The sequence below is a fragment of the Phaseolus vulgaris genome, chromosome 6 (assembly GCF_051622355.1).
Source record: "Phaseolus vulgaris cultivar YP4 chromosome 6, ASM5162235v1, whole genome shotgun sequence".
NCBI lineage: Eukaryota > Viridiplantae > Streptophyta > Magnoliopsida > Fabales > Fabaceae > Phaseolus > Phaseolus vulgaris.
The window spans coordinates 5,491,838-5,518,137 of NC_143503.1; the positions used below are offsets into that span (position 1 = coordinate 5,491,838).

The window sequence follows — 26,300 nt, forward strand, 5'->3', positions numbered from 1 at the left end:
ATGAAATATTACTTAAAATGTAATCATTAATATTTTTGCTTTAAGATGATACAATTTTTTTATTAAACTAAATATAAAAAGTAATGTTAAATTTATTAAATAGCTTAATTAAAAGTGATTATGTAAAAAAATATCTCTATTAGGATGCATCAATATGTTTGAACTAAGGATGATAATACATTTCTTTATAAAAAAAAATGTAGAACAAGTAGAAATTTTTGTTCAGTTATATTTGTCTCATAATCCATAATCCACACAAGTTAATAATGATATTGCCAACCTGTTTAATTAATTAATTTATATTTTAATGCAAAATTAGAATATAACAGGAACATTTAAATTGCGACATGCACAGGCTAAATACTAGTTTCAGGAAATAATAAATGTTTAATATTAAATACTAGTTTAACGAAATAATAAATGTTTAAATTAATATTAATCATGCCTTATTTTCTTTATACTTGATCAGTCCTTACGTTTTAAGCTCTATACTTAATCAAAGTAGAGCCTTGAGAATTAGTACAACACAATAATAACATACAAGCTTTAGCTGCTACGAAATACAGTTCAGGATATATTAAATCCCGTATAAATTTCTTTACAAAAATGCGTAAAGGATCTGCAAACTTAGCAGGTAGCAGAAGATACAGCAGAGAAGAATGAAATAAATAATGTGATATTATGTTCGTAACTCAGTGGTATATCTTCATACAAACATTTTGCTGCCATGTCAAATTGGATCGGGGAAGATATCCAGCTCTATTTTCAATACCAAAACACCTTCTCCTTTAGAAGAGGTTAATCTATCACTTATCTCACACATCACTAACAGGTGGATGTGCATGCACTTCATTAAAGAAGATCAGGATTAATCAGCTTGTCCCTATTTTGTTCCTTAGTTTGGAGTGCCGTTAGCTGTTGTTGCAACTGTTCCATAACAAAATCATTAGTTTGATCTTAATTTTAAAGCTTAAAACATATATTCCAAACAACACCCACATACTTGCTAATGATTATTTGTTTTTTTAGACATACTTCTCCCACACAAACATTTTTAGGAGAAGATAATGAAATAAATTTCTGCAAAAAGTTAAAATTAGTTCATGCATAAACTAATTTTAATTTCTGAAGATGTTTCTTTTTTTTCTCCTACAAGTACCTATAGAAAAGTTTGTTGAAATGAAACCTATGTAATGCATGCATGGTTAAAACTACAAACTACCAATGCATCATGCTTGACGGTGACTCCTCTTTGGTTTGCAATGCTTTGCAAAATTTTGGTATTGTTCTTTGAAGGTTGAAAGCTTGTTGGCAAAAAACTTTTAACATTTGCAAAGTTATATATTTTAAAGTCTTTCATGTCTTTTGTGAAGATAATAAATGTGTTGATGGTTTTGCTAACATTGATCTTGTTAATAGATTGAATTTTCTATGATTTGATTTTTTACCTTCCAGTGTTTGTTTTAATTTTTTTAGAAATCGTTTAAGCCTCCTGAAGTTTAGATTTTGTTAGTCTTTTGAGGTTGTTTATTCTTTGCATGGGTTTTTGTTTGATCCTGTTGGGGCTCTTTGTATCTTTTTTTCTTGTTTTTATAGTGTTTTCATGTTGTGGTGGGTGATTGATGAACCTTAAAGGTGTCAATCTAGTTGGAATGATAAAATTTAATAATGATGCTTAACATGATCTTAATTAAAAAAAACATGAATGAATTTTCTTTAAGAATAAAACAGAGAAAGCGAGCTAACAGTTTCTACAGAAAATTACCTGCATGTATTTTAACTTCTCAGCGGTCAATTCATCAGTCAAAGTGGTCATCCTGTAATATGATACAACTAATAGTAAATAAGCTATTTGAAGTCAAAGTAAAAGGAATAGTGAGAAATAATATTTAAATTGATACAACTAACCGAGTATGTAGCTCTATAATTTTGAGAAGCAGAAGACGTTCCCTCTCTGCAGCTGCTGTGTCAACCTGTCAATGACACAAACGTCTGAGGAGAACATCAAGCTGATGAATAATTATTACCTTATTGGATTTAGTAGAGGTTTATGTAATGAGAGAGTGAATGAATAATTCTTCCAAGAAAATGGAACCGTACAAAAGTTGAAAATTAATTAAGCACACTAGTTTAAAGGATAAATTGGGCAAAAATTACTCACACTCCCATTAATTTCTGAACTGCGAGGTATTGGTGGCAACTTTCCATTCTGTGAAACTGACAATAATAATTGGATCATTGTATCATTCAAAACCGTCTACAACAATTGCTTCAAGTATAATCAAGGGAAAATCCTTCATTCTTACCTTCAATCCCTTCAGCAGATTGCAAGCTATTCAACAGATTCATTATAAGATCCTGGTTAAAATAGAACTTTCAATGAGATCATAAATTTGCAAAGTCAGTTTCGTGATTAACTTTCTGACATTTTGCTCACCTGTTGCATTGATGTTTGCTGGAGAAGATTTTGAAGGTGAGTCAAAAGAAGTGATGCAGAGATATTGTTGGTGGCAGAATCCTTGGTGCCCTGACTAATTGGCTGAACAAAAACAGATTCAGTAGAAGATAAATGAGCCTTACATAACAAGCAAGTAATAAATTATACATCATATATACTCGGAAACCAACTCAAGATGCAAAAGTTTCCCAAATTTGAAAATGAACTCTATCCATTTAACTTTATAAATTGTTGAGAGCATAAACCAAATATGTGACGTGCTAAACATGTTAGATACATAAGAATATGGCTTATGCACAAACCATTTGTTTGGAATCCAACATCCAATCACTAACACTGGCAGATTTCCGCAGTGATGAGCCCTATATCAAATGTTATGGGAACATAAACATCAGTTTAGGGAATTTATAACATAAATACATAAATAGTAATTAATTAGAACAATGTGATCGGCGTGAAACTGAACTTACAGGAATATCCTATGTTCCAATGTGAAGTCAGTTAATGCTAAATGATAAGACAATTCAGTTGTAAGAATAGAGCACACCTTTACAAGATCTAAATTTTCTGATGTCACAGAAAATCGCCCTTTAATTTGTACTTGATTAGCCTTAGACTTGTCATCCAAGGAATCCCTGAATCCTACCAAGAGTGATGGAAACCAAATTAAACTTAGAATTAAGATGGTTTGGTTAAAAAACTAGTTGAAATTCTGCACATAGCCTGCTGGTGCATACGTATAGCTTAAGTACCTCCCGAAGACTTTATTGGAGCTGATAAACTATTTGCTGAGGCTCGTGGTGGAAGCATCAATGGACCGCTAAAATTTGGAGGTCGTCGCACTTCACGATTATTTTTCTTATCCAGTACCTGATTTCCATTCTCAATCCTAAGAGTAACAGAGCATTAAATGTCTTATAAAGCAAAATACGATGATATTGAGAAGAAGTATAGAACAATAGCAGTGGAGCATCCGTAAGGAATGGAAAGAGCCACATGTGAAACAATGGATCCATTAATATAAACTTACAATTACACACTTCCAAGTTACAACATTTTACAACCATATTAGACAACTCTAAAGGTACAAGAGATGAGTAAAACTTCCATGCCTACATATTCTTCATTGTTGACTTTTGTTAAGAACCAAGAACTAGAAATGGGAAATGGGAAATAGAAAACAGATTTTGTTAATAAGATGAAAAGAACAAAAAATAGGACAACACTCTTCCCTCCTAGGGTTTCCCCTTTTACAACAGCTACTGCTCTATACCCTAAACGCTTAAATTTGAATGCCTCTCCCTTAACCTAGTATCTGATAGTAACAAAGCCCAAACCAACACTCACGACCCAAGAAGACAACAAAGAGGCGCATTAGCTTGATAGACTTTGTTAGATAATTTACTGATTATTGAAAATAGAAAATTCCAAATGATGAACGGGTATGTCTTATTGTTATTAGATTTCTTTTTTGTTTCTGAAAAATATATATTTTTGTTTTGGACTCGAGCCCAGAAAAGAATTAGCTGCCACATTACTGAAACTCTAACAGAAATTTAAATCATCAATAAGTGCCACAGTGACACCTATCCCACTCTTAAATGACTCCTATTTTAATGTTCGACTCTGTTGAATCACTAGGGTCAACCACCAACTAGGCCTTTCTTAAGGCTTTTCAAGTCTTGTGCCATCATTTAAAAATCAAACCGACCACCAACACGTTCATGTATTTTGACCAGCTAAAACACGGGAACCGGGTTGGTTGGGTCTCATTAAATGGGGACCATTTTGGTCCTCTTTTTACCATCTATGCCTCTTCTTTCAAAAACTTCAAAGATAAATTCTTCATGCTGAGCACTGCTAAGGACAAGCAAAAAAGACTTCTTTTACCTGGACGTTTGTCTTTGCTTTCCATTGTACTGGCAATGTCTGGATAAGTTTAAATCAAGGGTCAAGTACCTTCTCTCCCCCGAAGAGAAGAAAAATGTGGAGCTAATCAAGGGGTTGTCGAGGCCTATAAACTGTAAAGTCCTTGTCAACGTTCCACTTGCCAAAGATCCTGAAGCATTCTTTATAGGGTATATAATTTCTAAAGCTTATTTGATTTTGTATTAGTATTTTTCTAACCTGCATTGTGTTATATTGTTCGTGCAAACATCATGGAAAAGGCTTTGACTTGTAGAAGTTGATGAACATGCCTGGCTCGTCCCTGAAGGACTCCAGCTTGGCTAACTTGAAACAGACCAAGGTACAACCAAAAATGTAGCCTGCAGTTACCTTATAACTCGACTTGATTGTGAAAGTACCGCATATATAGGTCACACATTGTGCAACATGGCCTAGAAGTTACAAGTATGTAACCACCTTATTGGACACTTCATTAGGCCCAAAAGCCTATAACTATAGCATTATTCTTCAGGAAGTATAATCTAATCTCATAACTCACTTAAATCTCTTTATATTTATCTAAGCTCTTACTGACTTGAGCGTCGAAGAATCTTCTATAGGTGTTCCACCACTCAGTCCAGCAACTCGGACTGATCATCTTGCTCGCCCCAAACACCTTGGGAGATCCCAAGCTCATCCTCAGTAAGAACAACCATGTATAATGGAGAGGGATTGATTTGTAGGTGTGATGGAGAAGGAAAACAATGGTGCCATGCCAAAGGGAAAGAATGAGAAGCGTGAAATAGGAAAAAATGTGAGAATTTGGGAAGAGAAGTGAGGGGTGTTGTGTGTCAATGGTTGGATGAGTTCACCGAACTAAGATCTTACCTTGTCGGAGATGGTGAAGACAAAGGAAGGTAGAATCGGATGGTGTTTCTAATGAGAGTGAACTAGAGAAAGTGAATAAGTATGTTACTAATAGATGTGCGGTGGAGGAGGAGGAAGTGGAAGAGGAAGCGAAGAAGATTGAGATGATTTGTCTGGTGTGCTGAGATTTCAATGCGGCAATGCTAAAAATGCTCAAAGGGAGGGGTTAAAAGAAGACTTCACAGCAACATCTCAAGTAAACAAGTAAATAATGTAACAATAGTTGATCTGAACAAAAAGGAATGTCTTATTATTGTCAGAATGATAAATAGTACACCACAGTACAATGTGAGCAACTTTTATATGTATTTTTAAATTTACAATTATTAATTCATACATAATAAAACTTAAAATTGAAATGATATGAAATAAGCTAACACATGTAAATAGGATAGTTGGAGTCATTTGTGAGAGCTAGTTAATATTTTTAATAGAAGTTAGATGTAAATGACAAATAGATTGCCCATTGGACATTTTTTTATGGTTCTAATCCAATCTTGTAATGCACCATTAGTATTCAATATACTTCTCAGAACTCTTCTTCTTTTGGGTTCCATGTTTCTGTTAGTGTAATAGATTCCTAGAACTAACAATTATCATAACATGAAACCAATTTGTTGCTCGGTAACCTAACAAGCAAAGAGTACGTCCTGAACTACTTTGAACCTCTAAATCTGCAAAATCCAGCAATACAAACTATGAGAGCAAGAAAATCATTAAGACATGACAAATGGGCAAGTTATGTTGTAGAATAATAAATGTACAAGCTATACAAACCAGAAGTCTTCAGCGGTGAATGCAGACATCAAAGTTGCTTTTTCTGAGAGGAATGGTGCCAGATGCGGCAGTCAAAGTTGAAGGCACCGAAGAAGCAATCCATCATGGACATTTTCGAGTTGAAGGAGAATGTGGAAAAGGAAAAATGGTCCTCGGATATCAAGATTTCAAAAATCTTGTTCTTAAAGCCTGAATTCATTGCACACTACTACAAATTGATTTATTCAAAAGTTTAGGTCAATTTGGAATGAGAAAGAGTACGAGTGACCTAGGAGTGAGAAAACCTCCCACTATGCCACTTCACTCATGTTTTGTACTTTTGTTAACAATCCCATTTAGTGAAAGTATTAACGTACTAACATAAAACTTTTTCAAGGACCTAAATGCAAAAAAAAAACCATGAACCAATCAATCAACACTAGTAGCTTTTAAAGACCTGAAAGGTACTTTATTTATGAGGCACAACATTATCAATATACCCTTAACATAGCCAAGCTCAATTATCCTTTGCCTTTTCTATAGAACAATGTTCTATTAATTTGGCTCGACTTACCATGATGAATAATACCCTCAAAACCACCATCAACTGCCTCGAGGACACCACCCTCAATGTCACCTCTTAGAAACTGAATGAGAGGATTTTTTCTTAATTGTTCAACAACAAATGAAATGAATATTACAAATATTTATAGTGTTTGTGCCATTCAGCAGTTGTGTGCTACCGCCTAACACTATTAGCTATGGACAGTTGTACACTAACATACAAGCAAACAGCTGGATGGTTGTACAAAAAAGGCAAACAGCTGGACAGTTGTACACCAACAATTCTTACTAACACCCAAACATGATCCACCTTTACTACAAAGCACCATAATATCTCTCTTTAGCTTAATCCTATCCTTAAGCATCTATCTGCAATCCCAATCACTTCTACTTCCCCATTGGCACACCCTCCACCCACAACACTCAACATCCTCTCAATTAACTTGAGGTTCCTAAGTTTGATGGGCACAACCTAACTCCTTCGATTCAACGACCATCTGCCTAACAATTTCAATGCCCTCATTAGTCTCAATGCACATTCTAGCATGCCAAAGACATTTTTCAGGTTTCTAGATCGCACATCACCATCCTCATTGATGGAGAAAATACATATAACTTGTTCAAACTAGCTTGGCCATGATTTTGGATTTACAACATGACAATTGTTGAGACCCAAATAGTTTAACCAGTATAGAACCATTAAATCATCCCTATATGGAATATTTTGATGATAACAAATATCATGACTTGTACATATGTATATGTTATTCATTATGAACCTTCTAATGTGTGTTTTGTTCCAGCTATAGCTCATTAGACCCTCTAAAGGTTACCAACACATGTTACATGTTCTATGATTATCTCCGTCTAAAGAATTAAACATACAGTATGATAAGGATCTAACCTCTATCTATGAATACGGATCGTTTCCAACAATTTCTACAAAATAAGTAAAAGAAATAGAAAATGCGAAATGAGATGAGAAACGAAGAAGACACCACAATTCCATATTGATAATTCAAAGGACACCACAATCTAGATGGATAAGTCAAGGAGGATTCACCACTTTGAATCTTAAATTCAAATATAAGAACCAAAGAACTTTGAGGTTACACAATGCGTCACTTAGAATACTACACACCTAAGATAAGTAAAGAATGGGATGTGGTTTGCCACTTAGGATATTATATTACGCACTTGAGATAACAAACCACAGAAAAAGCTCTCAAGATAATTTAAATCCCTCAAAAGTTATGAAAATAGTACATGGGCTCTCCTTTATAGAAGAATTAATGAGTAGTGATTGCCAAACTAACCCATACTTTTCATCCAAACAATCTAAAGAACCATATTCAAAGGCTGTTTGATACATACTCATATTCAAAGAAAATTTATTAAAAAATCAAATCCAAATTCAAAATTTGTTATTCAGCCCTTTATGCATTCGTTGCACTACATAAACAGTTGTAACCATAAATGCTTTCTAGAATTAAAACAAGATTATATATGGTAAGTTTGTGTTCAAGTTTTCAAAAATGCAAGTGTCCAACATGCTTCATATATAGGAAAAAAAAGATTTCACAACATTCATATTAAGCTGAGAAAGGAAACAAAAGAAACGTGAAGAGATTTAATTGATTTATTCACATTACGTTTTTATTGCATATATTCAAATATTTCCATGTTAAGCTTTGCAACATCTATATGGAAATACAACTTTTTCAGTATCCTCTTTGAACATATCAATTCTTGCAATGCTAATTATAAAGCAATTAGTTGAGATTGCAACATTAAATGAAAAATCATTTTTGGAGCAATGGTCATATTCACAAAGCCTGTATAAAGATCAAAGTCTCTAGTGAATAACACATAGATATAGAAATATACAGTTGAAAAGAGCTAGTTTACAATTTTGTCAAAGTGTTCTAAGTTTTTCAAGAGAGCTAAAGCTTTGTATTCTTCACTTTGAGAAATCACCTAGTCAGTTTAATTGTCGTCTCTGAGAGTTTCCTTATCACAATCTTTTGAGTTCTTAATCTCAGAGAAAGATTGAGATGGGTTAACTAGGAATAGTTTGTGTACTTGTTATAATCAAAAGTGGTTTCTGTGCTTGTTATAACTAGGAATAGTGTGCCAAAAAAGCAAGTGTCCAACATGCTTCATATATAGGAAAAAAAAGATTTCACAACATTCATATTAAGTTGAGAAAGGAAACAAAAAGAAACGTGGAGAGAATTAATTGATTTATTCACATTACGTTTTTATTGCATAAATTCAAATTGTTTTCATGTTAAGCTTTGCAACATCTATATGGAAATACAACTTTTTCAGTATCCTCTTTGAACATATCAATTCTTGCAATGCTAATATAAAGCAATTAGTTGAGATTGCAACATCAAATGAAAAATCATTTTTGGAGCAATGGTCATATTCACGAAGCCTGTATAAAGACCAAAGTCTCTAGTGAATAACACATAGATATAGAAATATACAGTTGAAAAGAGCTAGTTTACAATTTTGTCCAAGTGTTCTAAGTTTTTCAAGAGAGCTAAAGCTTTGCATTCTTAACTTTGAGAAATCACCTAGTCAGTTTAATTGTCCTCTCTGAGAGTTTCCTTATCACAATCTTTTGAGTTCTTAATCTCAGAGAAAGATTGAGATGGGTTAACTAGGAATGGTTTGTGTATTCGCTTTGTACTCTTTGATTATTAGTGGAATCTCTTAAAAAGTTGTCTTAAAGGAGAATTAGACATAGTCCATGACTTTAGTTGAATTAGTATAAAATTGTTGTGTTGCTTTGTTTAGTTGTTATTCAGTCTATTGTTTGTGAGAAAAAGTCAAAGACTTTATTCAACCCCTCCTTCTTCTTGAGCCAACAGTGAGCTCAAGACCCTTGGCCCAATCACCACAGATTATGGGCTCTTATGTTAAGTTTCACTCATTTGGACCGCCCCATTTTTATTTCATTTGGATGTGCCCTTAACTCTCAAATGACCTCAATCCAACAAGGTCACCCAATTGCTCTTGTTAGCAAACTCAATTGTATTGCAAGAAGCCTCTACCTAGGTCCATGACATGAGCTTCATGCTATATTCCTTCATTGTTTACAATAAAAGTCTCAAAGATTTGATGTCCTAAGTCATCCAAACTCCAAATCAACAAATCTACATTTCCAAGTTACAAGGCTATGATTACTCAATTCAATAAAAAAACTAGTGCTAGCAAGCAATGTTTATAACATCAACACTTCAAGTCCAAGAAAAACTTCAAGCAAAAAAAGAAGCATCCATGGAGACAATTAAATTTCATTCAAAATCGTCTAAAAAGATTAGTATACAAAGTAAATATAGAGAGAAGAAGCTTATGGTAGAAGCTTTACTAAATTAGACCTAGTTAAGACAACCTAGGCTTTCTAACTATGGTTGGAGAAACTTCCTCACAAGCTAAGGAGAAGCTTCTCTTACAAGCTTTGTAACCAACTAACTCCTAACTACGTCATGATTGATGCCATCTACCAAGAGAAAAGCTTCTCTTACAAGCTTTGATAGTGAGTAGAATAAACTATCTGATCTGATATTTAAACCTTGAGGCTCTCCCACCTAATAGATAAGTCTTTTTGGGTTGGGCTATCCTTTTGTGATTAAGTCCCAACAATTGGAGTTTTCTTTGAGAGTTGGTGTATGAAAAGGGATGCCTATATATCAAGGTGCAAACATAATACCTGTTAGATATTATTAGATATTATGAGATATTATAGATATTGTTAATGGGCTTGGTCCATATGTTTCTTTTCCTATATAAACATAACCCTATGTGTTCAATATACACAAGGGATTTACCCTATTCTTTCTTTTACTTTAATATGGTATCAGAGCATACAGTTAGGGTTCAATTTTATTGTTGAACCTAGTGTTCATTGGAATTTTCTAACCACCGCTGCTGGACCTTCGCCGGAGACGCTGCCGGAATCTCGTCGGAGACGCCGTCGAAATCTCATAGGAGCCTTCATCTTTGCTGTTGCCGCCAATTGTCGGTGACTATATTTGTCCCAATCTTTTATGGCTTCTTTCGTTCCCTCTTCTGCTTCCGCTGCCATTGTGGACCATACTTCAATTGATAGCTCAGGCCAGCCTACTATTTTCAATGAATTTCTTAAATGGTATGAGGATCGTCAGAACCCCAGTTCCACTACTTCTGTTGCGCATTCAGGTACATCTTTTGTTGGCCTCACTCCCTCTAATTCCCTTGGTCCTTGGGTTATAAATTCAGGTGCCACAGATCACATTACTGGTAATCAATCTTTTTTTTCTTCCCTATCTACTACGGGTTATTTACCTTCGGTCACCATGGCCAATGGATCTAGGGTACCATCACATGGTGTTGGTACTATTAATCTTTTTCCCTCTTTATCTATTGATAATGTTCTTTATGTCCCTGGGTCTCCATTTAACTTATTATCCATTAGTCGTCTCACTCGTTCCCTTGATTGTGTTATTTCTTTTACCAAAGATTCTGTTTCTTTATAGGACCGGAGTTCGGGACGGATAATTGGCACCGGATGTGAGTCTCATGGACTTTATCAACTACAAATCTCTGCACATGTTGGCGCGATTATGGATTCTCCATCTCTCATTCATCCTCGGTTGGGTCATCCTAGTCTTGCCAAGATGCGGCAGCTTGTTCCAAGTTTGCCTAATATATCTAGTTTATCGTGTGAGTCATGTCAGGTAGGGAAGCACATTCGTAGTTCTTTTCCTAGTAGTGTCTCACAACGTGCTTCATCTCCTTTTGCCTTAATTCACTATGACATTTGGGGACCAAGTCGTATTAAGTCTAATTTAGGATTTTAGTATTTTGTTACTTTTATTGATGATTATTCAAGAAATACTTGGGTGTTTTTAATGAAAAATCGTTCTGAGTTGTTTTCTATATTTCAAATATTTTACAATGAAATTAAAAATCAATTTGGGATTTCCATTCGAATTTTGCGCAGTGATAATGGACGTGAGTATCTTTCTCATTCTTTTAAAAATTTTATGGCTTCTCATGGTATTCTTCATCAAACTTCATGTGCTTATACACGTCAATAAAATGGGGTAGCTGAGCGCAAGAATAGACATCTTGTTGAAACAACTCGTACTATTTTAATCCATGGTAATGTTCCTCAGCGTTTTTGGGGTGATGCTATTCTTAGTGCATGTTATCTCATTAATCGCATGCCATCTTCAGTTTTAGATTACAAAATTCTTCATTCTATTTTATTTCCACATGACCCTCTCCACTCTTTACCTCCCAAAGTTTTTGGGTCCACATGCTTTGTTCATAATTTTAGTCCTGGTCATGATAAATTATCTTCTAAGTCACACAAATGTGTCTTTTTAGGGTTCACTAGATCACAAAAAGAATATAAATGTTTCTCACATTCTTTAAACCGTTATTTTATTTCAGCAGATGTCACCTTCAGTGAATCTTCCCTTTACTTTAAGTCTTGTCCTTCTCCTTCTATGTCTTCATCTAATCAAGTTAATATTCCTCTTGTTGTGCCTAGTGCACCTAACGATTCACCACCGCCATCAACTCTTCAGGTGTATAGTCGTCGTCAAACGTCTCATCGTCCATCAGTTGACTCTATTCTGGTGCCAACACCTCATCCCCCTCCGGCTCCGAAAGTTGAACCTGATCTTCCTATTGCTATTCTTAAAGGTATACGTTCTACCCGTAATCCCTCTCTACATTATACTGCTTTGAGTTACCATAGACTATCTCAACCCTTTTATACTTGCCTTTCGTCTATTTCTTCTGTATCCATTCCAAAATCTGTAGGTGATGCCTTAGCTCATCCTGGTTGGCGTCAGGCCATGCTTGATGAAATGAATGCGCTTCAGAATAATGGAACTTGGGAACTTGTTCCTTTACCATCTAGGAAATCTCTTGTTGGTTGCAGGTGGATTTTTGCTATCAAAGTGGGTCCTGATGGTACTATTGATTGTCTCAAAGCTCGTCTTGTGGCTAAGGGTTATACCCAAATTTTTGGTTTAGACTATGGTGATACTTTTTCCCCAGTGGCAAAGATGGATACTGTTCGCTTATTCATAGCTATGGCTGCTCTTTAACAATGGCGCCTCTTTATCAACTGGAAGTCAAAAATGTTTTTCTTAATGGGGATTTGCAAGAACAAATTTATATGGAGCAACCTCCCGGTTTTGTTGCTCAAGGGGAGTCTTCTGGAATGGTATGTCGTCTTCGCAAATCATTATATGGCTTCAAGTAGTCTCCTAGGGCTTGATTTGGAAAATTTAGTAATGTTGTTTAACAGTTTGGTATGACTCGCAGAGAAGCAGATCATTCAGTTTTTTATCGTCACTAGAGTGTTGGGTGTATCTATCTTGTATGTTGATGACATTGTTCTTACCGGCAGTGATCACCATGGCATCTCACAAGTAAAACAACACCTTTGTCAACACTTTCAGACCAAAGATCTTGGCAAACACAGATATTTCTTGGGGATTGAGGTAGCACAATCCAGTACTGGTATTGTTATTGTTGATTTTGGCTTAATCCCAAGTCCCACATTGGTGGGTTCATTGTTTGGGAAGGAGGTTTGAGGGTTATAAATTAAACTCTCCTCCTTCACTGTTATATATCTCAATTTGTAATATCTTCTCCCATAATAATAAAAGCGGGCTGTTTTTGCTGTGCTCAGAGATTAGGCTAAACAGGCCGAACTCCGTTAACAATTTTCGGGTGTGTTTTTTCCTCTTTATCTCTTTTATTATTCCGCTTTATTTATTCAATATTATTTGTCGGGTAGCTCTGTTAGGGTTCTGTTTTAGTGGGAAAATTACCCGTTTTTTCCAACAAGTGGTATCAAAAGCCGAAGGTTCGCCTTGGGTTGTTTGAAATTATTTGTAATATTGAATATTATATTTTGAGTTTGTAATGGCAAATCAAGAAGAAGAAGCAAAGGATGTATCCAGAGTGTCGGGCTCCTCGTCATCATGGTCGAGGTTCCCAGTGTCCACTTTGAAATTGGCGGTGGAAATATTTTATGGCACTGAACATTTTGGCATGTGGAAAGGAGAGGTCTTGGACTCTCTTTTTCAGCAGGGTCTTGATATTGCTATTGAAGGAGAGAAACCAAAAGAGGTAGAGGAGAAAGACTGTCCAAAACTGCAGAAGAAAGGGAAGGCTCCGCAAGATGCAAATGTTGCAAAATGCAAAAGTGATGTGGAATCAGATATCTCTTTAATTGTCTCGCTTTCAGCATCATATTCAGATGAGTGGATATTGGATTCAGGTTGTACCTATCATATGTGTCCCATTCGGGAATGGTTCTTTGAATTTCAAGAACGTGATGGCAGGGTTGTTTACATGGGTAATGATAATCCATGTAAGACAACTGGGATAGGTTTAATCAAGTTGCGGAATCATGATGGATCCACCAGAATTTTGCGGGATGTACGGTACGTGCCAAAGTTGAAGAAGAATCTCATCTCATTGGGGGCTTTAGAATCTAAAGGCCTAGTTGTGACGATGCGAGATGGAATTCTTAAAGCAACTTCAGGAGCACTGGTGATGTTGAAAGGCGTGAGGAAGAACAATTTGTATTACTATCAAGGTAGTACAGTGGTGGGGACAGTAGCGACAACAACTTCTACCTCTAAGAAGGATGCTGAGGCAACTAAGTTGTGGCATATGAGGTTGGGACATGCTGGAGAGAAATCCTTGCAAATTCTTACCAAGGAGGGATTGTTGAAAGGTACGAAGGCTTGCAAACTTGAATTTTGTGAGCATTGTGTTCTGGGAAAACAACGAAGAGTGAAGTTTGGCACTGCAATTCACAATACTAAGGGTATTCTGGATTATGTGCATTCAGATGTGTGGGGACCTGCCAAGACTCCGTCAATCGGAGGTAGGCATTATTTTGTCACTTTTGTGGATGATTTTTCCAGGAGAGTTTGGGTGTTTACTATGAAGAACAAAAATGATGTGCTTGAAATTTTCCTTAAGTGGAAAGCTCAAGTTGAAAACTAGACAGAAAGGAAGATTAAGGTTCTCCGAACAGACAATGGAGGAGAATACAAGAGTGATTCGTTCCTGAATGTATGCCAAGATTGTGGCATAGTTCGGCACTTCACTATTAGAAAAACACCACATCAGAATGGGGTGTCAGAGCGTATGAACAAGACACTTGTGGAGAAAGTTTGTTGTATGTTGTCTAATGTTAAGTTAGGCAGAGAGTTTGGGCTGAGGCTGTGACATACGCTCAACATCTCGTCAATCGTTTGCCATCATCTGCTATAGATGGCAAAACCCCATTAGAGGTATGGTCTGGAAAACCTGCAACTGATTATGATTCTTTGCATGTTTTTGGTTCTATTGCATATTATCATGTGATTGAATCAAAGTTGGATCCACGGGCAAAGAAGGCTCTTTTCATGGGTTTTAGTCCTGGAGTGAAGGGATACCGTTTGTGGTGTCTAGAGGCAAAGAAGACGATTATCAGCAGGGATGTTAGCTTTGATGAATCTTCCATGTTAAAGAAGGTAAATCCAGAAGGAGCTGATAGTACTCCACAACAGGTGGAGTGTGCCCGGAAGCAGGTGGAGTTTGAGCCGACAGTGGTGATCAAGGTTGTCAAACTCGCGAGTCTACGTAGACTCGTGGAAGCTCCGTAGACTCGACTCGCAGACTCGACTCGTAAGAGTCTACTTTTCTATTAAAAAAAATTAATAAAAAAAATTTATAGTTTTTTAGAACATTTTTACTTCTATTAGAAGATGCAGTTCTATTGACCTCACTTGAATTTGATCCACACCCTCCCAGACCTTCCTTAAAAAATATATTGCTCCTCCAAATTTAACTTCTGCCCAAAAAAAAACTAATGTGCAGCAAGCCCACTTCATTCTGCAGCAAGCCCACTTCATTCTGTAGCAGCCCAATAAAAAAAAATAGAACCCTAATCCCTTCCCTACCCTAATTTCACACCACCCATCTCAAGCAGCAACCTGCGACCACCGCGACGCCACCACCTGCAACTCGCGACCACCGTGACGCCACCACCTGTAACCCGCGACCATCGCACGCACCGCTCGATCTATTGCCGCACTCCACAGAAGAACACGAAGAAGACGCAGTCCACATGCAAACACAAACGACACCGTTTTGGGTTTAAAAAAAACCCAGTTGGACTTGCCAACTCGGACTAGAGTCGCGAGTTCACTGCGATTTCACCGAATTCACCCCAAAAACGAGTTTACTACCGAGTTACCTCGGTAAGGCAAAGTGGGCACGTAAACTCAGACGAGTCAACGAGTTGACTCGCGAGTTTGATAACCATGGTGGTGATCCCAACACGAAATACCACAAGTGACTCTCATATGGCAGAAGAAGAGTCGATGAGGAAGAGGTTCCTACCCAAGAATCTCAACAGCAATCAGCGCCAATTGCAGTTAGAAGACAAAGACGAGATATTCAGAAGCCTGCTCGTTTCATGGATATGGTTGCCTATGCACTTCCAGTTGTTGATGACATTCCATCCACTTACCCAGAAGCCATTCTGAGTTCAGAGAGTGGTAATTGGGCAGGTGCGATGGAAGAGGAGATGCAGTCTTTAAAGAAGAACAAGACGTGGAAGCTGACACAATTACCAAAAGGTAAGAAGGCAATTGGGTGCAAATGGGTATTTGCAAAGAAAGAAGGATTTCCTAATAAAGAAGATGTTCGCTACAAGGCAAGGTTGGTTGCTAAAGGCTTTGTTCAGAGGGAGGGAATTGATTATAATGAGGTATTTTCTCCAGTTGTTAAACATTCCTCTATTCGAATTTTGTTGGCCTTGGTAGCACAGTTGAATTTGGAGCTTGCTCAACTTGATGTAAAGACCGCATTCCTACACGGTGATTTGAAGGAGGAAATCTATATGACTCAACCAGAAGGATACAAGGTTGATGGTAAAGAAGATTGGGTTTGTAAACTTAGCAAATCGTTGTACGGACTGAAACAATCTCCGAGACAGTGGTACAAACGATTTGATAAGTTCATGAAGGATCAGAAGTACAAGAGAAGCAAATATGATCACTGTGTGTATTTGCGCAGACTTGAAGATGGTTCCTACATTTACTTACTCTTATATGTTGATGATATGTTGATTGCAGCAAAGAGCCAAGTTGAGATTGACAGGTTAAAGGCTCAATTGAGTAAAGAGTTCGAGATGAAGGATTTGGGGGAAGCCAAGAAGATTCTCGGCATGGAGATAAACAGGGACAGGGAGAGGGGAAAACTTTGGCTGTTACAGAAGCAGTATTTGCAGAAGGTACTACAACGTTTTGGTATACACGAAGATACAAAACCTGTAAGTACCCCACTTGCTCCTCATTTGAAATTGAGTAGCCGTTTATCTCCGACGACTGATGAAGAACGAGAATACATGGCGAAAGTCCCATATGCAAATGCAGTTGGAAGCTTGATGTATGCAATGGTGTGTACAAGACCAGATATTTCACAAGCTGTGAGTGTTGTTAACAGGTACATGCATAATCCGGGCAAGGGACATTGGCAAGGTGTGAGATGGATTCTACGGTACCTCCAAAATACCTTAGATGTTGGATTGACATTTGAGCAAGATGAATCACTTGGTCAATGCATAGTTGGATATTGTGATTCTGATTATGCAGGTGATTTGGATAATCGACGTTCTACAACTGGCTATTTGTTCACTTTAGCAAAAGCGCCAGTTAGTTAGAAGTCTACCTTGCAGTCTACGGTGGCTTTGTCTACGACAGAGGCAGAGTATATGGCGATTACAGAGGCTGTGAAGGAAGCAATTTGGCTTCATGGGTTGCTTAAAGACTTGGGAGTTGGTCAGAAACAACTTGAGTTATATTCTGACAGTCAGAGTGCTATTCATTTAGCAAAGAATCAAGTCTTTCATGCACGGACGAAGCACATTGATGTTCGTTATCACTTTGTGCGTGAGATTCTCGAAGAAGAGGAGATTGTTCTCCAGAAGATTCACACTACGGAGAATCCTGCAGATATGCTCACCAAAGTGGTTACAAGGACCAAGTTTGAACACTGTTTAGACTTGGTTAATATCTTGCACATTTGAAGTTAGCGCCCGGAGGCACAAATTTGAAGCACTGCAAAGTTTGTTTTTGTTATGTTTTGATAAGATTTGTTTTAGGTGGGACTTGAAATTAAGCCAAGGTGGAGATTTGTTGATTTTGGCTTAATCCCAAGTCCCACATTGGTGGATTCATTGTTTGGGAAGGAGGTTTGAGGGTTATAAATTAAACTCTCCTCCTTCACTGTTATATATCTCAATTTGTAATATCTTCTCCCATAATAATAAAAGCGGGCTATTTCAGCTGTGCTCGGAGATTAGGCTAAACAGGCCGAACTCTGTTAACAATTTTCGAGTGTGTTTTTTCCTCTTTATCTCTTTTATTATTTCGCTTTATTTATTCAATATTATTTGTCGGGTAGCTCTGTTAGGGTTCTGTTTTAGTGGGAAAATTACCCGTTTTTCCCAACAGTTATCTCTCAAAGAAAATACGCATTGGATATTTTGAAGGAAATTGGGTTGATGAATTCGAAATTTGTTGATACTCCCATGGATCCCAATGTCAAGCTTCTACCCAATCAGGGGGAGCCTCTTTCAGATCTTGAGAAGTACAGAAGATTAGTTGGAAAATTGAACTATCTCACTGTTACTCGTCCTGATATTTCCTTTGCAGTCAGTGTGGTGAGTCAATTTCTTAATTCTCCATGTGAAGATCATTGGAATGCAATCATTCGTACTGTGAAGTACATTAAAGGCTCTCCTGGAAAAAGTTTTGTTATATGGTCATAATAACCATACTAAAGTTGTTTGTTATTCAGATGCTGATTGGGCAAGATCTCCATCTGATAGAAGATCAACTTCCGGTTATTGTGTCTCCATTGGTGATAACTTGATCTCTTGGAAGAGGCAAGAAACAGAGTGTTGTGCCAAGATCTAGTGCAGAAGCAGAAAAGATTATATCGGGAGATATCAAGACTGAGTTTGTTAATTCAAATAATCAATTAGCAGATATTTTTACTAAACCCTTACGAGGGCCTAGGATTGATTACATTTGTAACAAGCTGGGTACATATGATCTATATGGACCAGCTTGAGGGGGAGTGTTAGATATTATTGGATATTATTAGATATAATTAGATATTATGAGATATTATAGATATTGTTACATATTTCATATTTATGTAATGGGCTTAGTCCATATGTTTCTTTTCCTATATAAACATAACTCTATGTGTTCAATATACACAAGGGATTTACCTTATTCTTTCTTTTACTTTAATAATACCGATTGGTAAATGAAGTTGTAAAAGAGGAACTGACTACTATAAGGCCAGTGTCAATTGAGTGAAAGTCATTGTGGATGTAAGTCATAAGGGGCGACAGTGTAAGGAGTCCCATATTAAGTAGAATAATATTATTCAAAAAAAAAAAGAAATCTAATCTAGAACGTTTCCCTTACAACAGAGCCACAACCACGACATGTTTTATCAATGCTACAACTCTAAATGTCACCCTTGTTTCTAACTTTCCTCCTACTTAAGTTGAACTCGTCTCCTTCCAACCTCTGTAGCTAACAACCAAGATGTTTTAACTAGCTACAAATCCTCTATTGTCACTGACTTGTAACTAATTGTCATATTTAGGAAACTATAGGAGGAACTAACTTCATTTCATCAAAAAGTTTGTTAAACTCTAATTAGAGTCTAAAATAAAACAAGATATGATACAAAAAAATATAAAGTACCTTGTTGATATTCGTTCCCTTTCTAATTTCGAATGATTGAGAATTGTGACTGGCAACAGTGGTCCACTATGGGTTTGACGGCTTTTTACCATTTGGCCTTTAGTTTTGGTCATAATTATATCTTTCTCTACATTAGATGTTGTTGCTTTCGAAGTTGACACATTTCTTTCCCAAAAAATATTTTTGGGAAATCCAAGTTCTTGGATTTCGCTTTCTGGAATCTTCTTGTTTTTGTTTAAGTATTCACTCTGCTCAGTCTCTTTTATGTCAATAGCCCCTACCTGTGATGTGATCTTATTCAGTTTTGATTTCTCTGAATTCATTTTTCCATTACCAGACTGGGAATCAACTGCACCCTATCTTGACAAACAACAGAAGAAAATGATCCTTTAACAGTATAGAATGTTTAGAACAATTGAACAATATCAAAAATTCAGTAATGTCTTCTTACAGCCTTGTAATTGGTGAAAAAATTGTTTTCATCTTCTTCCCTCATCTCAGCAATATCATCATCATTCCTCACCTAGAAAAATTAAAGATATATTAGTTCAGATCTAATAAGGGACAAACTAGTTAAGCGAATAGATATGAACATGAATACATACCAATGAAGCTTGAGCTTTCAAATCATCAATATCAAAGTTCCATGCGCTAACTCCTCGTTGGTATTGACTCTAAAGCAAAATATATAAGTCTATTATCTATGGAGCCAAAGATAAAGGTGATAATGTTTTGTTTTCTACAAGAAACATATATATGTTGCATTATATTTTAACTGAAGCTTTAAATGTCCAGTTACCAAAAAGTGTAGTTAGGTTAGTCATACATAAAACACTTTTATAGGAATTAGGGACAAAGTTCCCTAAAACCCCTTCCATTTTAAATAATGCTAACTGTTTAGAATATATAAATCATTGTTACAGTTTGAATACGAGAAAATCTTAGCAAAGAGCATGATAGCATGATTTTCAGTCTGGTGAAAAGGAGGAGAGCGACACCAAAAAGGATGTTGAAGGAAGTTTTCAAGAGAGATCTCAAGCTAATTAATATTTTTGAAGTTTTGTTTTTTAATTGTAATGAATGGCACTGTGTAGTTCAAGTAATCAACCTCATCTAGTTGGAAAAGGCTTTGTGATTGTTGTTATATTATCCTCTAGATTAGTCTCCCTATTTCTTACTATCTCTTGGGATGTGTTTTCATATTTCCTTATCATGATTTAATTCCCTAATTAGTTAGAATTATATTAGTATAAATATGATTTTGTTTTCTTGTTTTATGACTATATCAAATACATTAATACATTGTGAATCTGTGATTATTAAGAGTAAAGAAAATAAATATAGGATTAATATTCCTTGTGTAAAATACACACATAGGATTGTTTATTTATAGATGAAAATAATAACAGAATAACATAAACTATGGGTTAAACCCGTTACGTTCAACACTCCCCTCAAACTGGTGCATATAAATTGTATGTACCAAGCTTGTTACAAATATAATCAATTCTAGATTCACGTAAAGATTTTGTGAAAATATTTGTTAACTAATCATTCGAATCAACAAAGTTAGTCGTGATGTCTCCAACCATAATCCTTTCTTGAATGAAATGACAATCAATCTTAATATGTTTGGTTCTTTCATGAAAGATAAGATTTAAACTAATATGAATAGCAGTTTGATTATCACATGAGTGTCATTTGAGTGACATTTCCAAATTGCTATTCCTTAAATAACTGTTTAAGTCAAATAAACTCACAAGTAAATAAGGTCATAGCTCTACATTCTGCTTTAGCACTAGATCTTACCACAACATTTTGTTTCTTGCTCTTCCATGAAATCAAATAATCACCAATTGAAACACAATATTCAAAAGTGGGTCTTCTATCAAATGGAGATTGTACCCAATTGGCATCTGAATAACATACAACTCTAGTATGATTATTTTGATCATATATAACAAGCATTTTTCTAGGAGAACCTTTAATGTACTTCAATATACAAATGACTGCATTCCAATGATCAACACAAGGGAAATTAAGGAATTGACTCACCATACTAACTGCAAATGAAATATCAGGACGATTAACAGTAATATAGTTCAACAAATTTTCCAACTAATCTTCTTTACTTCTCAGAATTTGAGAAAGGTTCCCCCCGATTAGGTAGGAGTTTGACATTAAGATCCATAGGTGTGTCAACAAATTTTGAATTCATTAAACCAATTTTCCTCCAAAATATCCAATGCATACTTCTTTTGAGAGATAACAATATCATTGTTGAATTGTGCTACCTCAATCCCCAATAAATATGAGTTTCCAAGATCTTTGATTTGAAAGTGGTGACAAATATGTTGATTTATTGGAGAGATGTTATGGTGGTCACTACCTCTAAGAACAATGTCATCAACATATGAGAGTCATACCAAATTGTTGAACAAGACTACTAAATTTTCCAAACCAGGCCCTAGGAGACTCCTTGAAGCCATGTAAAGATTTGCAAAGATGACATACCAATCCAGAAGACTCCCCCTGACTCCGTGAGCAACAAAATCAGGAGGTTGTTCCATATAAAATTCTTCATGCAAATCTCCATTAAGAAAAGCAATTTTGACATCGAGTTGATAAAAAGGCCATCTTTGAAGAGTTTCCATGACTATGAATAAGCGAACAAAAGTCATATTTGCCACTAGAGAAAACATATCACCATAGTTCAAACCAAAAATTTGTGTATAACCTTTAGCCACAAGACGGGTTTTGAGATGATCAATAGTACCATCAGGACCAACTTCTTTGATGGCAAAAACTCACTTGCAACCAACAACAGATTTCCCAGAAGGTAAGAAACAAGTTTCCAAGCTCCACTGGTCTGAAGAACACTTATTTCATCAAGAATTTCCTGATGCCAACCAAGAGGAGCTAAGGCATCCCCTATGGAATTGACACAGAAAAAGTAGACGAAAGGAAGGTATAAAAAGGTTGATAATAGTCGATGGTAGCTTAAAGTAGTATAATAATATGGAAAAGGATTACGAGTAGAATGTATACCTATACAGAGGGCAATGGGAAGATTAGGTTCAACCATCGAACCCAAAAGGGGGGAGGATTTGGCACTAGAAGAGAGTCATCCGATGTACGATGGGAAGGTTGACGATGAATGCAAACTTGAAAAGGTGGTGGAGGAGGGGAATATTTAGAACTCAAGGGCCAAGGGAAGTAGAGTGAGTAAGGCCAACAAAAGATGTACCTATGAGTGAAATTGAAGGAAGGAGTAGAACTAGATATCTGACGATCCTCGTACGATTTGAGAAATTCATTAAAAATAGTAGGTTGTCTTGAGATATCAGATGAAACAGAGCCCACACTAGATGTTTGTGAGGGAGCAACAAAAGAGGCCATAGATGAAGATTAGAGACAACAAAAAATTAAAAATCAAACGGGCTATGATGAACAACAGAAGGCTAGATCCATTACAAGGATGAAAACAGTGGCAGAAGCCGCGCAGCGGCATACGAGCGGCAACACCAGTTAATAGTGGGTTCACCAAAAAAAAATGAATTTTAACCCTATGCTTTGATACCATATTAAGAAATATAGGATTAATATTCTTGTATAAAATACACACATAAAGTTGTTTATTTACAGATAGAAATAATAACAGAATAATAGAATAGAATAACACAAACTTTGAGATAAGTTTGTTACATTCAACAGTGCTACATCTCAGTTAATATTGAATAGTGTTTCATTTTATTTTGCATCCCTTCCTTTATCTATTCCAAAATTTTCAACATAGTATTAGAGTGGTTCCATCTTCCATGACCTATCCCCACACTAGTTTGCTGTCATGTTCTCTCCACTCCCTAACTCACTCTCATTTTAACAGATACTATAAACATGGCTTGAAACAATAAGGCTTCCTTCATTCAAATAATGCTCCAAAGAATCACTAAATTAATCACAGTATGTGGCAAATAAGAATTTGAATATCAGCTTTAACCTGAGATATTGCCTCTTCTTCTGCAGAAGGCATTTTCTTCACTGCTAGTTGAGCTGCATCTTTGAGCTGCAAGAATTAGTGAACTTAGGTAAAGCTAGCAGGAAGAAAGAAATTTAAAAACTGCACCAAGGCCTGCATGAAAACCAACCTGGAGGGCTTTTACACGATTCCAAAGAGGTGGTAAGTCAGCAAACAGTTTTTTTAAAGAGAGTTGGGGAGGCTTAACATGTTTGAAGAAGGAATGTTTCAGTAACTTCTCTGCTGATGGCCTTTTTGTTTGATCTTTCACTAGGCACATAGCAACCATTTCCTTAAAAGACTGATCACAACTGGAAATACTTTAATTAGACAACGATTAAACAAGGAACACATTATGAATAACAACCATATCAGAACCAAAATTCAATCTTATGTGCCATGAGTAATGAACTAAATAAAACTACATGTATCATAATGATGACTCATGTGTAACAGTCCATCCAGAAAGAACAGCAATACCTTAGAGAACTTCTTATCACGGTCATAATCAAGTCCAGGAGGGGCATTCTGTATAGTCATTAGAAGAACCTATACATGAAACAAAAAGTTAAGTCATCTTATATTATAAATTATATCACACAGTTCAATGTGAACATCTTTTTAGACACTGTCTCTTAGCAACCACTGGATGTAAATACCTTCATTGGAGGGTATTTTGAAAACGGGGCATGACCATGAGCCAACTCTAGTGCCGTAATCCCAAAAGACCAAATATCAGCCCTATTCAACATTTATGAACCTCAGCAATAACAATAAACTTGGCCCATTATTCAATCCCAATAAAAACAAAAAAAGAGTCCATTGAACAAACAAACAAACTGGAAAGAATTGTAGTCAACGGAAACCACAACCTTTCATAAGCAATTCTGCATGAACAAGAGGGCATTTGGAAGAGCTAATACAAAGCTAATTTAGGCTTTTGAAAATAGCTTATGACCTTTTCATAAGCCCTTCTGAACTTATTTCAATAAACTTCATGGAAAAGCCTATATAAGAATAAGCTTTTTACAGCTTATGTCAACCAGCTTCACAGTCAAGAATTTGAGAAACTCTCATCCAAAATCATAATCCATAGCTTATTAGACTAAGAACTTATTAAATCAATGCTTAATTAAACTATTTACCCAAAAGCATTAAACCATTACAGTACACTAGTCATGCCCTTAATAACAGTTACTTCCATTGTCCCTAATGGGAAAGACTCTTTCAACTAATTCACACCCAAAAAGAAAATTAGTTCAATTCGTTAAAAACAATAGCTATGTATTGTTGTTCCAAAATTATCCTTAGATATTTAGAGTTAAAGTAGTTGAGAGAGAGACTTTGGTACCGTGAGTCCGTGTACTCTCAAACCCGATTAAGAGAGAAACACTTTTTTTGTGAGTTATTACAAATATCTAATTAGGATATTATAGAAAGAAAAAAAACAATTCACCATTCGATTACAAAGTACTTATAAAAAAGGGATAAACAATTTTCTGAAAAGGGTGTTATTAACACATTGGCAAAATCAAATGTTTTGAGTTAGCAGTAACAGAATGTACAATGTTATGGTAATAGGCAGAGACAGCTAATAAGAAGATTAATTGGATGAATGACTGACTTGGAATTATAGCCACTTGAAGGTTGCAGCACCTCAGGAGCCATCCTGCAGAAGAAAGGTGGCAAGAACATATAATGTTACGCTGTACAGAGAGTGAATGAGAAACAAATGCTGTGATGTGATACCAGCAAGGGGTCCCGACAAAAGTGTTTCTGCCGCGCTGCCTGTCGCCGGCGTCGAACAAGCAAGTGGCAACACCGAAGTCGGCGAGCTTGACCGCGCCGCTGCTGCCGAGTAAAATGTTGCCGGCCTTGACGTCCCGATGAATGTGGCCGTGGTGGTGGAGGTACTGCAGGGCCTTCAGAGTTTCTTTGAGGATGGATCTGATTGCCTCCTCCTCGAACCCTTCCATATACGCAGTCTTCATGAGATGGAAACAGGAGCCCTCGTCCATGAACTGCATCACCACCCACAGACTCCGCTCCACCGCGAAGGAGCAGTATGCCTTCACCACATTCGGATGATCGACCAGACTCATCGTCTGCGCCTCCCTTCGCAAATCATCCTGTTGCAATATCAAACATCGATTAAGATGATAACCGATATGAGAGAGCAGCGAGGAGGAAGAAGATTCTAACGAGATTGATGTCACAGCGATCGAGATCCAAGCACTTGACGGCAACCAGTTGGTTGAAGGGAAGATAGATGGCTCTGTAGACGGTGGCGGTGGCGCCATAACCAACTTCTTCTAGAAGCTTGTAGTCGGAAGGGTTGGTGGAGAAGTTTTGGCTTTGTTCATGAGTCCCTCCCATGTGGCTTCACTCAATGAATGTGGTGATCTTCATAATGGATGATGATGATGTTCCAACACAATCCACCACTGCTTCGTCGCAATCACAAGCCATTTTCATTTTCATTTTCAGTGCACTGCTGCACACTTCTCACTCACAAACCCGTCATTGTTAAGCGATTGTTGAGTCCTTCTTGTCACCAAACAAAGCGCGAGTAAAGAGGCTAATTCAAGTGTGCGTCTCTAAATTTATATCACATTTTGAATTTAAGAATGTGGAAAATAAAATAAAGGAAAATGATTGGTTTACCTTACACTTTACTAAATATTAATATTTTAATTAATTTTAATTTTTCTAATTTTAAAAATTATTTTAATATTTTATATTTTGTCTATATTTTTATTAAAAACATTTTTTTATTTTTTTTATTATAAATATTAATATTTTATTGTAAGTATAAACTGGAGCAGGGTGTCAAAATATCATCACCCAAATTATCACATTTTGAATTCAAGAATGTGGAAAATAA

The 26,300-nt window shown here is 36.2% G+C and overlaps 1 protein-coding gene across 10 annotated transcripts; it reads right to left on the reverse strand.

Moving 5' to 3' along the window:
* Positions 1 to 516: 516 nt before the first annotated feature.
* On the reverse strand, positions 517 to 26,028 carry LOC137830897 (serine/threonine-protein kinase BLUS1). Of its 10 annotated transcripts, none has more exons than XM_068638293.2 (19): positions 25,619 to 26,028; positions 25,166 to 25,545; positions 25,041 to 25,085; positions 24,076 to 24,157; positions 23,897 to 23,965; positions 23,547 to 23,717; positions 23,399 to 23,464; positions 20,004 to 20,072; positions 19,850 to 19,921; positions 19,399 to 19,754; positions 3,211 to 3,347; positions 3,006 to 3,100; positions 2,761 to 2,820; positions 2,438 to 2,539; positions 2,307 to 2,358; positions 2,162 to 2,217; positions 1,909 to 1,973; positions 1,766 to 1,817; positions 517 to 927 (listed from the first exon to the last, which is right to left on the reverse strand). In XM_068638293.2, the coding sequence occupies exons 1-19, from the start codon at positions 25,790 to 25,792 to the stop codon at positions 853 to 855; spliced, it is 2,178 nt and encodes a 725-aa protein (XP_068494394.2). In that variant the 5' UTR covers positions 25,793 to 26,028; the 3' UTR covers positions 517 to 852. The 10 variants fall into 10 exon arrangements, 9 of the variants coding, with proteins under 9 accessions (XP_068494394.2, XP_090159351.1, XP_090159352.1 ...); XM_090303225.1 differs by having other exon boundaries at positions 23,547 to 23,727; positions 25,619 to 25,988; XR_016521408.1 differs by lacking the exon at positions 19,399 to 19,754 and having other exon boundaries at positions 25,619 to 25,987.
* Positions 26,029 to 26,300: the final 272 nt, after the last annotated feature.